General features: G+C 38.3%; 1 protein-coding gene across 1 annotated transcript in view; it reads left to right on the top strand.

Moving 5' to 3' along the window:
- Window positions 1–16,023, top strand: part of asic2 (acid-sensing (proton-gated) ion channel 2) — a 601,924-nt gene that overhangs the window by 537,009 nt on the left and 48,892 nt on the right. Inside the window, exons 8-9 of the mRNA XM_073071683.1 lie at window positions 2,848–2,939; window positions 11,741–11,820. Coding sequence (XP_072927784.1) covers window positions 2,848–2,939; window positions 11,741–11,820 — 172 coding nt within the window. The remainder of the gene's footprint in view (window positions 1–2,847; window positions 2,940–11,740; window positions 11,821–16,023) is intronic.

Below are 16,023 nucleotides of genomic sequence, written 5' to 3'. Positions count from 1 at the left end.
TTTACAACTATATGACAAATGGCAAAAGTAGCTATCTGCTCCCACAATAAATGAAAAGTACTGAAATTACTTACCTATGGAAGAGGTTCTACAATCAACTAATGGTAAATTCATGAGTAATTTTTTTGTGGAATGTATAGTTCTTGAGTTTCATTATTAAACCTTAAATAAACTTCCTTAATTAGAATGGGGTCTTCTGCAGTTACAATTTGAGCCATAGAGTTATGAAGTCCAAGTGTCATGCAGCACAAAAACAGACCCTTTGGCCCACCAAGTCCATGCTGCCTGTTGTATCCATCAACACTAATCTCTTTTACTTACAGTACATTAGGTCTGTAGCTTCCTATGGCTTAGAAATTCAATCACTAAGGAATAAATGTTGTGAGAGTTACTGCCTTCATCACTTTTTCAGGCTGCACATTCCAGACTTCAACCACTCTCAATATGAAATAAAAATCCCTCTCAGATCCCATGTAAACCGTAAATCCATGTCCCCTTGTCTTAGATATCCATACCATAGGAAAACGATTTTTATTATCTACTCTAAATATTCCTTTCATATGTTGTATATCTCTAGCAAGTCACTCCTCTGCTCATGGAGGACAAACCCAACCTATGCTGATACACAAGAGGGGACAGATGTAGTGTCTCACCTCACAATGTCAATAACTCCTTTCCATCCACAGCTGCTGCTCAACCTGCTGAGTTCTTCCAGCAGTTTGCTTTCTCCCCCAAGAACCCTATCTAGTCTCTCCTTTTAAGAGGTAAGCTCCATTGATTAATATGTACTTTGATGACCAAGATCATTGCTTACATTGTCAAATTCTGCTTGTAACACCTGTGTAGCACTTGTCTTACCTTGTGTGACTGGTCGCCACACTCCTTATGAGAAAATCAAATGACATAGTATTACACCAGGTGCTAGTGGGCCATCAGAAGCTCTAGATATTGGAAGGAGGCAATGAATAGAAAACACACACTTCTGGAGGTAAGTTTGTTAATAAAAAAACAGCAATATATACAAAATATTTATATGAGCAAGAACAATTCAAAATTCCAACAATCTGTCTTAGTTCCAAATCTCAGATATCAAACGAAAATTAAATTTCTTTTTAGTTAGAATCAGTGAGATTCATTAGAATAACCTTTATTACTCCAATTTCCCTAACAAATTAGATCTAGTAAATCTCATTCAGTAACTTATCAAATCTTTGCAAAAACAATCAGATCTGAATGAAAAATTAACTTATACATCCAACCGTATTAAATCCTCTATGTCTTGAAACATTTTGTACCCGCGCTGGTTCTTCGATCTTGGGTGACTCGTTACCTTGTTCCTTAGATCACTGGATGAAATAGTTGATCATCCACCGAACGTCGATCCACAATATTTGCACAAAAAATCCTGACCTATAGACAACAGGGTTACTAATCTGTAAGGTCTGATATGCATTCTATTTTTTACTTCAAAACAATTCAACATCATATTTCCAAACATTTTTCAGTTACAACACTACCAAACATATTTCACACACAATTTATACACTTGGAAAAATAAAAGTGTTTTATCTCCCCAAAACCCTTGGTATGGTTTAACAGAACTACTTCCAGGTTACACGGTAGAGATCCTGGACACTACTCTCTGCTGATATCATCTCGCTATAGCAGATGCTTGTTATAGCTCTATCTTCAATAATTCTTTTATCTTTATCATCTTCCTCCAGGTGTTTCACCTAGAGGTTTTCCAGTAAGTAGGGTAGAGATACTAACTACTAATTCCACTTTTAACAGTTTTTATCTTTAGTTAGTTTGCTGCGTTACTGTTGTTTGATCATGCCTCATCAGCCACACCTTGTTTTCACATAGCCTTTTTTCTCAAGTTCTCTTTTTTTAAAATATGGTAAACCTCATTTTCATCCCTCCGCAGGTGGAGCTTTCTAACATTACATCTTTGGGTTTAATTAACCTGGGTTACATGCATTTATTGTGAAACTGCAGAATCATTTTTCAGTGGACTTTAGAGATTTTGATTAAATCTAGTTTGATGACAGGACAGTTGCGAACAATGAGAATGAATGTGAAGGTATTTAATTGTGGCATTGGTGCAGACAGATAATGCCTTTTATAGATTTGGCAATAAGGTAAACTCAGCAAGAACTTTACCAATCTAATTTACTGATTGTGAGAACCAATATATCTCGACTTCTATTATATCTGTTTACACCTTGGAAAGAGTAGATACCATTGGACGAATACAATGCCAGACTAAAATATTTTCCTGTTCATATGAAGAAGTATTTACTATTATCCCCATACAGTGCATTGCCCATTCTGATTGAAGTTTCTGAAAGATAAGGTTTGAATGAAAGTTAAAGAATTATATAACAACCAACAAAGACACTTCATAACATGATTCTTAAATGTAGAACATGTGTTACTTTGATTAACTTTGAATTAGTGATGCACATCAACACAATACATAAATATGACCTAGATACATGATAGTGTAAATATACTGGAAAACTGAAATAAAAAACAAAAAAATTCTAGAAAAACGCAGCTGGTCAAGAGCATCTATGGAAAGAGAAACAGTAAATGTTTCAGGTCTGACACCTGAACTGTGAAGGAGAGAAACAGGAGAAATTTAGCTTCTCTCTGATCTCGATACAGTTTTCCAAAGTAGGAATCACTTTATTTTCAAGCATGGACCTGCATTTTCACACCAACAAAGTATTCATGTCAATAGACAGCTCTGTTCATATATTTACATAAAGTATACTTTCTCCTACTGACACAGACCCTTTCCAACAGTACTTTCATTTGCTTTTTACATTTTTTTTGTTGCAGGGAGAATATTTTAGTGTTGGACGTTTTCTTTGAAGCCCTGAACTATGAAACTATTGAACAGAAGAAAGCATACGAAGTTGCAGGCTTACTCGGTGAGTGGTTGGAGTTAAGGAACTGCACTAAATGAACATCCTGTGGATGCTGTGTGATTGAGATGTTAAAGGATGAGATAAAACTTGTGAACAAGGTGGGAATCATGCAGGAAGGTGGAGCTGAGGCCAAAGATCTCATTGAATGATGGTACAGATTTGCCTTCTCTTACTCCTGTTTCTTATGTTCTAATTAGCCCTAGCTTGGTCTTTTCTAGCTGCAGTATGTCATCCTCTAATTCTTTAGCAACAGAATGTCTTTCTTTTCAGGTGTGATAATAATGCAACTAAAGCCACCAAATGATAAACAATCACAGAGGAGAAACAAAAGTCAGATTAAGCCCTTCACCACAAAAAACATAGGTTAATGTATTTTTCTTTCCAGCTCAGCAGAAACAGTTTATTATTGTATCTCAGTATGCTTAAAGCATTATGGATGAACACACCTATGAGTGTCAATTTCTTCATCATTGAGATCATAGAATAATATGGGCCCCTTAGCTCACAATTTTGTCCTGACCATAGTCAACCTCACCCTTTCCTCCTACACAGCCTCCATTTTTCTTACATCTATGTGACTCTTAAATGTCCCTAATGTATCAGCCACTACCACCATGCCCAGCAATAATTTTCTGCAGCATATTGCAAGTTCTGTCTTGAAAATGCTTCTCTTTGAGTTGTGTCATAACTTTTGACATTTTTCCCATTATCCTTCCCCACAAAACTAGTTCACATGCATCACAGTGAAGTATTTTGGTATATTTGCTGAGACACAACTATACTCCTGATAGATTAGATGAAGGTGTATTAAAAAGAAAATGAAAGAGCTGGATTTACATTGCAACTTTCACACTTATTGAATTGTTCTTTCTACTATTATGACGGAATGACAGCCTCTAATCTGAACACAGCTGTCTCTGAAGAATTGTAAAGAAGTATTAGCCAGGCTAAGTCCTTAGTCTCTTCAAAATATGACTCTAGATGAAAGACCCTTCCTACCCTAGTCAGACTTTTTTTGCCTCCCTTCTATCGCGCAGTTGATACAAAAGCCTGAACACACACACTAGCAGGCTCAAGGACAGCTTCTATGCCACGGTGATAAGACTCTTGAATGGACCTCTTGATCTCTCAGTCTATCTTGTCATGGCCTTTGCTCCTTATTTATTCACATACACTGCACCTTCTCTGTAATTGTAAAGTTATATTCTGCATTCTATTATTCTTTTCTTTCTGTACTACCTCAATGTATTTATGTTTGTATTTATGTATTTCTGTTTCTCTTTACTGTTCCTCCTCCTCCTTCTCCTGTATCTTCTCCTTTCCTTAGGGGTCAAGGGTTTGCTCTCCTTTTGTGCAGTCTGAGATGGCTCTTGAGGCCATTATGGGAACTACAGGCTCTTCCATTGATAAATCAGGAAATTCCACATGTGTAGCTTGTGAGGTGTTGTACTCCTTCTATGACTTATGCAAGGCTTTTGTGTAGTCTTGATTCATGGACCTGTAGTTTTCTATACCAGGCCAAAAGCTTTACTTCCTCTTTTTGAGTGGTCGAGGGCCATAGATACCCAGGAGTCAGTGAAGATGTTGTGTCTTCTTAGGAAGATTTGACCATATCCTTGAATCCTTTCATCTTCCTGATACTTTTTTCCCATTATAGAATCAAGTGCCTGTCTTATAGTGCAACACACACAAAATGCTGGAGGACCTCCACTGGTGATGCAGCATCTATAGAGGGGGTTTTGACTTGACACGTTCACTGTTTATTCCCCTCCATAGATGCTGCTTGATCTGCTGGACTCCTCCAACATTTTGTGTGTTTTGTTCAAGGTTTTCAGATCTGCAGAATCTCTCGTGCCTATTAGTATAGTGCAGTATTGGCCAGTGAATGACATGGCCCGATCAATATATCTGATTGAATATAACTAGGGGTTCAGTGCTGGGGATGATGGCCTGGGAGAGGACACTATTATTGCTTCACTCATCATTTCAGTAAACTATGAATATTTTATGGAATACATATCAGTGCTAATTTTTCAAATGGCTTGAAATACCCACTGTAAATAGTCCAGGTCTAATGAAGGAGGACAGGGTTCATTCCTGCCCAGCAGACCATGAGTTTTGTGGCAGGTCTGAGATCTTCATCTTCAACTGCTCTTCTTCTCAGTCATTGAAAGGATGTGTGGGTGCATTGTAGACGGTGGTACGTCATCAATGCCTTCACCAAGAGGTGATGCTCAAGATTTAGGAAGAGGTCCATGTTTTTCATGCAGGTGGCTATGCACAGTGGAGATAGAAAGATAGTGGATTTTAATCTTATGAATATTGAGTGTAAAGTCTATCCTCTAGCATGCTTCAGTGAATCAATTGATCAGAACTTGGCTGCAAAGCCTGCACACATACAAATTTTGGCTGCATGCTACAACTCAACTTCTAAAGTTTGGGTGACTTTAGTTCTGGAGTGTGTGTTGACGTAGCTTGAAGGGTTTCAATACATTCTGAAGATTAGCTCCACTGCATCAGGAAGTTTTAGAAAGTGAGATGCAACATTGCAACAAGAAAGATTGAGAAGAATGCTGAGGTAATGATGCAGCCTTGCTTGCCACTAGAATTCACTGATTAGTTAGACAATTTAGTCTGCATCACAGCTTGCTTGCCATCATAGAACAAATATAAGCTAGCCACAAATTTCAAATATAAGATGGCCACAGTCTTTTTAACCTCAGTACAGTCTTCAACTCCATCAATTGGTAGGGAATTCCACATTCCTTTCCAATTGATGGAGTTGAAGTCTGCAATAAGGTTTTTAAAAAGGCATGTAAGTTGTCATTATGATGAAGAACAGCCCACTGTGCCTCCATGTGGATGAAACCACTCTGCACCTCGGGGAGAAAGAGTTGGTGGGTACCCTAGTGCTAACTTTCCCTGTGAGAGATGACTACAAAACCTTTTTCTATTACTGCAGCTGGACACGTCTCCTTTCTTGAGAGAGTTACAATAATCATATATCTAAGATTCTCTGGTTCACTCTCCACCTCCCAGATGTGGACAATGAGATTGCACATTTGTGATACAACTTCTTCACCACTGAGTTCTTTTTTATCTGTGATATGACCTATTTTATTTTTTTCATCATGCGTGGCAGCAGGACTGGCCTGCATAAGTTACCATGGGATAGAATCAAGGGCACTTGTGTCAAGAGCAGAGTCATTGTTGAGGAGGTCTTCATAGTGCTCCTTCCAGCAGGTGTTGACTGTCCCTCTATCTTCAATGAGTTTACCTCCATGTGTGGCTGTTATTGAGGTGGGCTCAATGCTGAAGAGCCTGCTCATGCCATTGATGGGATGGAGCTTCCTATGATCCTCCATCATGACTGTTCTTTCAGTCATGGAATTTTCTTTTTTTAATAACTAAAACATACTTTATTCTTAAAGGTAGACACAAGAAATGCAGACAGCACGTATCTCTCTTTACATCAATCATACCATCAAATCAATACATTCTGCTTAAAATGCATCAATGGCACTCGGTTTCTCTTCAAGTAAAATAGTCACAAACAGCACTGTGACAGGTTACAACTCCAGAGTAAAACCAGTGAGGCCTCCAAGACCATATCATTCCTATCTTTTCAAACATGAAGATAAACACACTGACATCCTCTACAATGGAAAAATGAAATGGACCTTTGGACCCCTTCCTTCTTTCTTGATTCTGTAGAGGGGTTTCTTTTACTTTATGAAATGGTCAAACATCCACTGCAGCATTGCCTTACATGTATGGTCAATTAGCTCCTCAAATTGCTGGCAATGCTTATCAAACCAGTTATGTCACTTCCTAACAGAGAAGCAAAGAATCGCTTCACAGGTGCAAATTCAAGGCAGCCCATATGGCTTGGAGTTTAAATGTTGTCTGAAGTACTGTCTGCCTGATGATGTACTGGAGGAACAACGTATAATGGAGAGAGGAAATTTGAGAGGCTCTTAATGTAAAAAGGATCATAGCACAGAAACCCTGTGATGAGATGTTGCACTTCAATTGGTACCACCTGACTACATTAAATATTCTCTGTCATGATTTGAAGGAGTCTTGGAAATTTTTTCAGTGCTTTTACCACCAACAGGTAGTTCCAAAGTGGATAAACTCTTCATTTATATCATGTACTATTTGTGAGGGTTTGATAGTGAATACACTTTAAAATACAGTACTTAAATCAATTCTGAATCACTTTGAAACACCCTGAGGACATAAGAATTCCTGCATAAGTGAGTGATTTCTCTCCATCTAATAGTTAGGGACTGCACTGAGATTACACTGCATTTCTTTGAGAGAAATACTACTAGATTGCTTAGCAAACTATCAAATGCTTTTAGGTCAAGTATCAAAATTAATTCCATTAATCCTTTTGTGTCCATCTGAAGTCAAACAGTATACTCAAGAAAATTCTAAAGGATTTCCTCAAACCCCAAGATATCAAAGAACTCACATAAATAATTTGGTGGTTTATCCCAAAGCTTGATGTAATTTTACTTGGAGAACTGTTTTTCCTGATATCATTGCTATGGAGTTAAATATTTCACATGCCATGAATTATCCCTGCTTAAAAGCTGTTTAATGTTTTAAAGCTTTAAGTAGCTTTAAGTAGCTGTCATTTGGAAGGCTCAGAACAAAGGATGTTTGCCTCTGGTATTTGTGGCTTGAAATTTCCTCCATCACTCTGCAGTAAATGAGAAGATATTTTAGTTTGCATTTTGCAGAATTCCATGTAACTGGCAGAAGGAGTATTTTTCTGCTACATTTTAACCTGCCTAGTATCTGCCACTCACACTGCTGTCATATCCAGCTCCAGGTTTTCATTACTTCAGATGAACAGACACAAAACCTTAAAGACAATGAAATTTCTCCTCTTCATATAACTGGGCTAGATGTGCAGGGAAGAGTTTGCACAGAAGCTACTACCTGGAGCTGATATTAGTGGGGAGAAAAGTCTCACATGGCAACAGTTAAAAGGCCGCAGCTAATCTTTAAAGGCAAGTTGTGATGTGAGTAGAAGGGCAGGATAATGGGTGGAGATATACAAGCCATAATGCAATCAAAGAGGAGGATGTCCTGCAGTAGGAAATGCATCTGAGGAATCTACCCCACCCCAGACATTCTCTCTTCTTCCACCTTCTATCGGGCAGAAGATATGAAAGCATAAAATAGAACTATTGAATAGTCCCCTAATGTGATAAGATAGACTCTTGACTCACAGCCTACTTTGTTATGACCTTACTGCTTACTGACTGCCTACACTGCGCTGTCTCTGTTATTGTTTTCCCTTGTACTATTTCATGAACTGTGGTAATGAAATGACCATTTGGTATGGATGGCATGCAAAACAGGCTTTTTTTACAGTAGCTTAGTTCAAGTGACAATAATAAACCAGTTCCAATTCCAAAGTTGAAGACAATTTATAAGTAAGAATGAAAAATTACTTGGCTTTGCACAGCACTTTTTAGAACCTTTTGCCATCTCGAAACAATCTATAGCTAGCCAGTACCTGTTAAGGTAGTTACCAGTGATGTAACATCGGAAAGCAGCAGCCAATTACACACATTAAATTGCCACAACCAGCATTGTGATAATATGTTTTGTCATGTTAATTTAATGGTAGGATTTGTCTTAGGTACCAGGGATAATTGTGCAATCCAATGTTTTATTTCTATCTGACATAATGGTTGAAACTGCAAACATTTTTGAATGAGAATGCCAACCTGAAGCCTTCCAACATTGTCATTCAACATTTGCTTGAAAATGATGAAGGCATGTGGTGAACTACATATACCTGTCTGGACACGCCCCCCCCCGCTGACTGCTCCTGTGGCTTCTCCCACTGACCGTGGCTCCTCCCACGGACCCTGGTATAAAGGCGATTGGGGACTCCGCCCCGGCCTCAGTCTCCAGGATGCAGTGTGATGGTCAATTGCTGCTTGTTCTTTCTTCCAGACAATAAAAGCCTATATCTCACCTCACGTCTCCAAGAGTTATTGATGGTGCATCAAGGCACTTATTAATATTTGGTATTTTCAATTGTATTGCATGCAGTTCTTGTGAGGCCTATCAAAAATGGAACAAAATTAGTATTGAAAGGGATATTAAAGATGTTGCCAGCTTGCATGCGGATATTGGGCAGCAAACGTCTGATGTCCTTTAATGGCATTAGCAATGCTTCCTTGATACTGATAGGATCAGGAAAATATCATACTTCGGGAGTTATATAATAGGGCATTTCTTTCCATAAGTTATTTCTATTTGGTTTTGGAGCAGTGTTTGTTTTAAACAGCAGTCTTTTATTTAGTTGTTGAAAACTGTCCCATGCACTATGTCTCAGTCATGCAGAAGTCATCAGGTGTCATGCTGTTCATTCGTGTGAATAATTGTGGACATAATTTTATCTAGCTCAGAAATCACTTTATTCAATATTGGCTTCATGTTACTATGCACAGTGAGTTCCTCTCAAATGAAATTGATCATCTTGGTGCCAGACTGAAAGCTTAATCAAACATATCTGAAGGCCCTGATCTGAATTTAATTGTTTTGATACCCATTGTCTTGTTCTTTTAACAGGAAAATCACAAACATATTTTGCCAAAAATTATTATATTTTTCAAGTTTTAAAAATATAAGAGAGGGGCACTAAGATAAGCCAATATTTTTAGTGTTTTGCTTAGCTTTGTAACAATTCACTTGGTAAACCATGCTCAACCTTTTAACTTTACCAGTCTCATTATCTACAGATTTCCATGTTAATCCATTATGGTATAATTATTGAAATTAGTAATCTATGCTTCTTATCATGATTATTATTGATATTAGCAGAACATCACAATATAATGGGCCTAATTTTTCAGTTAAAAGCCTGCTTCCCAATCACCATAAGTCCCTTGCAACTGGAGTGTAGAGAATGCCACAGCTGAGTTTAATGCAATACCGACTTGATGTTTGTATACCCTTGGGCAGAAAGGGTCTCTTAGCATTACTTGGCAGTGAGGAGCCTGGTTCATCTTTTTTGTTAATGATCCAGGAAAAGTGAAGTCTCCAATCAGACAAGGAAAAAATGTCGATACTACAGTGGTGCTAGAAAGTTTGTGAACCCTTTAGAATTTTCTCTATTTCTGCATTAATATGATGTAAATCCTAAAACTAGATAAAGAAAGTCCAATTAAATAACACAAAAACATTATATTTGTTCATTTATTTATTGAGAAAAGTGACCCAATATTACATGTATTTGTTGGAAAAAGAATGTGAACCTTTAGGATTATCAGTTCATTTCAAGGGGAAAATAGAGTCAGGTGTTTCAATCAATGGGATGACAATCAGGTGTGAGTGTAGGAAGCCCTGCCCTATTAAAAAAATATATAAAGCAGGATCTTCACTACACAGGTTTTTGGAAGTGTGCCATGCCTTGATCAAAGGAGATTTCTGAGTACCTTAGAAGAAAAGTTGTTGATGCTCACCAGGCTAGAAAAGGATGCAAAACCATTTCTAAAGAGTTTAGGCTCCACCAGGTCCACAGCCAGGTAGATGGTGTACAGATGGACTAAATTCAACACCGTTGTTACTCTCCTCAGGAGTGGCTGACCAACAAAAATCACTCCAAGAACAAGGCATGTAATATTCCAGGAGGTCATGAAGAACCCCAGGGTAACATCTAAGGAGCTACAGGCTTCCCTTGCATTGGCTAATGTCGGTGTTCATGAGTCAACCATCAGGCAAACACTAAATGACAACAGTGTGCAAGACAGGATTACAAGCAGGAAGCTACTACTCTCCAAGAACATTGCTGTCTGTCTATAGTTTGCTGAAGGCCACATGGATAACCAGAAACTACTGGAAGAATGTCCTGTGGATGGATGAGTCCAAAATATAACTTTTTGGCTTAAATGAGAAGCATTATGTTTGGCGAAAAGCAAACACTGCATTTCAGCATGGTGAAACACGGTGGTGGGAGTGTCATGGTTTGAGTCCTGCTTTGCTCTTCAGGACCAGGATGACTTGCCATCATTGATGGAACTATGAATTTTGAATTGTACCAACAAGTTCTACAAGAAAATGTCAAGGTATCCATCTGTGAACTAAAGCTCAAGAGAAAGTGGGTCATGCAACAAGACAACGACCCTAAACACACAAGTCAGTCTACCAAAGAATCGTTAAAGCAGAAGAACTTCAACGTTTTGGAATGCCTGAATCAACGTTCTGACCTTAATCCTATGGAAATATTGTGGAAGGACCTGAAGCAAGCAGTTCATACAAGGAAGCCCACCAACATCTCAGAGCTGAAGCAGTTCTGTAAGGAGGAATGGCCTAGAATTCCTCCAAGCCAGTGTGTAGGACTGATCAACAGCTACCGGAAATGTTTAGTTGAAATTATTGCTGTACAAAAGGGTCATACCAGTTACTGAAAGCAAAGGTTCACATCTTTTCCCAACAAATATTGGATTATTTTTCTCAATAAATAAATGAACAAGTGTATTGTGTTTGTTTAATTGGGTTCTCTGATCTAGTTTTAGGACTTGCATGAAGGTCTGTTCACATTATTTCTGTATAAATATGACCTAAAGAGAAAATTCTAAAGGGTTCCCAAACTTTCTAGCACCACTGTACCTGTTTTTGAGTGTTTCAGAACTTACTAAGGAAAGCAAGCCATTAATACAATTGTGGTGAGATGGATCAAAGTTATTTTTGGCCACTTTGTTTCACTTTGAAACTTTGATTTCTTTTCTGCAGCTGTTTTATTTTTGATGACACTAGCTTCTGTTTTGCAGGTGACATCGGTGGACAGATGGGGCTGTTTATTGGTGCTAGCATTTTAACAATACTAGAGCTGTTTGATTACTTGTATGAGGTAAGATTCCCTTGAAGGTAATATGCTTTGGTAGTGTTTATGATCAAATCATGTCATGCAAAATGAACTTGTATGATTGTTGCTCACTTTTTATTCTGCCATCAGATTTCACATGTTAGCTTTGGGTGTGCTACAATGTGTTCTATCCCTTTTTGAGATTTCCTTTATTTCTAATGAATCGCTAAACTTGATAGATAGATAGATAGATAGATACTTTATTCATCCCCATGGGGAAATTCAACTTTTTTCCAATGTCCCATACACTTGTTGTAGCAAAACTAATTACATACAATACTTAACTCAGTAAAAAATATGATATGCATCTAAATCACTATCTCAAAAAGCATTAATAATAGCTTTTAAAAAGTTCTTAAGTCCTGGCGGTTGAATTGTAAAGCCTAATGGCATTGGGGAGTATTGACCTCTTCATCCTGTCTGAGGAGCATTGCATCGATAGTAACCTGTCGCTGAAACTGCTTCTCTGTCTCTGGATGGTGCTATGTAGAGGATGTTCAGAGTTTTCCATAATTGACCGTAGCCTACTCAGCGCCCTTCGCTCAGCTACCGATGTTAAACTCTCCAGTACTTTGCCCACGACAGAGCCCGCCTTCCTTACCAGCTTATTAAGACGTGAGGCGTCCCTCTTCTTAATGCTTCCTCCCCAACACGCCACCACAAAGAAGAGCATATGTACAAAGAGTACATAGCCTGCAATTTTGTTGCAAATACAAAGCAGAAGAAATCCACTTCCTTTGTAGAAGTTATTGAAAGTGCCATTATATAGATTAGGTGCTGTGGAAATTAATCTAGTAATTAAATTTATTAATGCATAGATGTTTATCACATTTGAATGAGATCAATTTACCACTAAACCACTGAAATGTATTAGCATGAACACTGCATAGTTTAATTTCCGGGGATAGTTAGTTGGAACTTGATAATAAAGTGGGAAGATCCCCCAAAATCCTTTTACAAAAAAAATCTCTCACACTGTCTCACTCAGAACCTCTTTCAGGAACTATTCCATTGGTCAATAGTGCTGGAATAAAAAAGCAGGACATGAAAAGGAAGAAAATAATAATCCAAATTATGTATATGGAATTGAATAGAATCTACAGAACAGAAATAATGGATTTGACCCAATGGCTTGTGGTAATATGTATATTTTATTCAACTCACCAACCAGACCCCTTCTTCTCACACAATTGCTATTGCTTTCCTTCTCAGATTTTTATCCTGCATCCTCTTGGGTCTCTCCCTATTTAATTAACATCAGCTACTCCTCTGTTAAAGCTTCCCCTGGTTTTCCTTTTGGATTTGTGACAACCATGCACTCATAACTCTCAAAAGAAGTTGATATAGGAAAATGCTATACAAACAGAGTGAGTTAACAATCTATAATGGATCCCATTGTTCAGGAAAGAAATTGTGATAAGGTCTGATATAGAACCATAGAACATTACAGCACAGAAACAGGCCTTTTGGCCCTTCTTGGCTGTGCCAAACCATTTTTCTGCCTAGTCCCACTGACCTGCACCTGGGCCATATCCCTCCAAACCCCTCTCATCCATATACCTGTCCAAGTTTTTCTTAAATGTCAAAAGTAAGCCCGCATTTACCACTTCATCTGGCAGCTCATTCCACACTCCCACCACTCTCTGTGTGAAGAAGCCCCCCCAATGTTCCCTTTAAACTTTTCCCCCTTTACCCTTAACCCATGTCCTCTGGTTTTTTTCTCCCCTGGCCTCAGTGGAAAAAGCCTGCTTGTATTCACTCTATCTATACCCATCATAATTTTATATACCTCTATCAAATCACCCCTCATTCTCCTACACTCCAGGGAATAAAGTCTTAATCTATTCAACCTTTCTCTGTAACTCAGTTTCTCAAGTCCCGGCAACATCCTTGTAAACCTTCTCTGCACTCTTTCAACCTTATTAATATCCTTCCTGTAATTAGGTGACCAAAACTGCACACAATACTCCAAATTCGGTCTCACCAATGTCTTATACAACCTCACCATTACATTCCAACCCTTATAGTCAATACTTTGATGTATAAAGGCCAATGTACCAAAAGCTCTCTTTACGACCCTATCTACTTGTGAAGCCACTTTTAGGGAATTATGTATCTGTACTCCCAGATCCCTCTGTTCTACTGCACTCCTCAGTGTCCTACCATTTACCTTGTATTTTCTACCTTGGTTTGACCTTCTGAAGTGCAATACCTCACACTTGTCCATATTAAACTTCATCTGCCATTTTTCAGCCCATTTTTCCAGCTGGTCCAGATCCCTCCGCAAGCTTTGAAAACCTTCCTCACTGTCCACTACACCTCCAATCTTTGTATCATCAGAAAATTTGCTGATCCAATTTACCACATTATCATCCAGATCATTGATATAGATGACAAATAACAATGGACCCAGCACTGATCCCTGTGGCACACCACTAGTCACAGGAAAATAAAAGGAAAATAAAATGCATGTATGGTTTAAAAAGCTGAAATTGGACAATGCCTGTGGATATAAAGGAAACAGGAGAAACCCATTTAATATCTCTCCCATTTCTTTTGGTTCCATATATAGCCGACTGCTTCTTGGTCTTGGTCACTATCTTGGTCATTTACATCACAAACCCTTTGATAATGTTAAAAAGGCTATATTAGGTCACATTTTAGCCTTTTAGAGAAATAAAGGTCCTATTCAATCTTTTTTTGAAAGATATAACCCGTAATTTATAAAGAAAGTCATAGAGTTATGCAGCATAGAAACAGATCCCTCAGCCCACCGCACGCCTGTCTTCACTAATCCCACTTGCCTGCATTAATTCCAAATCCATCAATGCCTCAAGTATTACCATTGAAAACCTGTTTCTAGGAAATCTACCTTGTGAAGTTTCATCCAAAGACTTGTGGTCTGCTGAGAGAGAAAAACATTGTATTATATCATGGAAATCTGTCCACTGATTTTATATTCTTAGAATGAATTGAAGAGCAGAGGTTCTCATACCATTTTAACTATGTTTCAACCAATTATCTACACATTTAATACCTTTTCGTATTTTATTAAAACAATACATTTCCTTAAGACCGAACTATCTTTTGTTATTTTAATAACCTGCATAATTAAACTTGTGACTCATATATCTATATCACTAGATCCTTTGGTCCAACCATTCCTTTTCACATTCCAATTTTCAAAAAGAGTATGTACCTTTCTAATTCTTCCTAACAAAATACAGTACTTCATACTTATTTATATCAAACTTAATTTACCAGACACATTCTTATCATACAAGATTAGTTGTGATTTCGTTAAAAACTTACATCATCAATGGGGATGGGAGAGGTTCTGGAAGATTGGAGGGTTGTGAATGTTGTTCCTTTATTCAAGAAAGGGAGTAGAGATAGCCCAGGAAATTATAGACCAGTGAGTCTTACCTCAGTGGTTGGTAAATTGATGGAGAAGATCCTGAGAGGCAGGATTTATGAACATTTGGAGAGATATAATATGATTAAGAGTAGTGAGCATGGCTTTGTCAAGGGCAGGTCATGCCTTACGAGCCTGATTGAATTTTCTGAGGATGTGACTAAACACATTGATGAAGGAAGAGCAGTAGATGTGGTGTATATGGATTTCAGCAAGGTATTTGATAAGGTTACCCATGCAAGGCTTATTGAGAAAGTAAAGAGGCATGGGATCCAAGGGGACATTGCTTTGTGAATCCAGAACTGGCTTGCCCACAGAAGGCAAAGAGTGGTTGTAGATGGGTCATATTCTGCATGGAGGTCAGTCACCAGTGGGGTGCCTCAGGGATCTGTTCTGGGACCCTCACTCTTTGTGATTTTTATAAATGACCTGGATGAGGAAATGGAGGGATGGGATAATAAGTTTGCTGATGACACAAAGGTTGGAGGTGTTGTGGATAGTGTGGGGGGCTGTCAGAGGTTACAGTGGGACATTGATAGGATGCAAAACTGGGCTGAGAAGTGGCAGATGGAGTTCAACCCTGATAAGTGTGAGGTGGTTCATTTTGGTAGGTCAAATACGATGGCAGAATATAGTATTAATGGTAAGACTCTTAGCAGTGTAGAGGATCAGAGAGATCTTGGGGTCCGAGTCAATAAGATACTCAAAGCAGCTGCACAGGTTGACTCTGTGGATAAGAAGGCATACGGTGTATTGGCCTTCATCAATCGTGG

This window comes from Hemitrygon akajei, chromosome 18, assembly GCF_048418815.1.
Source record: "Hemitrygon akajei chromosome 18, sHemAka1.3, whole genome shotgun sequence".
In the NCBI taxonomy this organism is placed as follows: Eukaryota; Metazoa; Chordata; class Chondrichthyes; order Myliobatiformes; family Dasyatidae; genus Hemitrygon; species Hemitrygon akajei.
The sequence above is the reverse complement of the archived record's forward strand: the minus strand, read 5'-3'. Positions and strand labels throughout refer to the sequence as shown.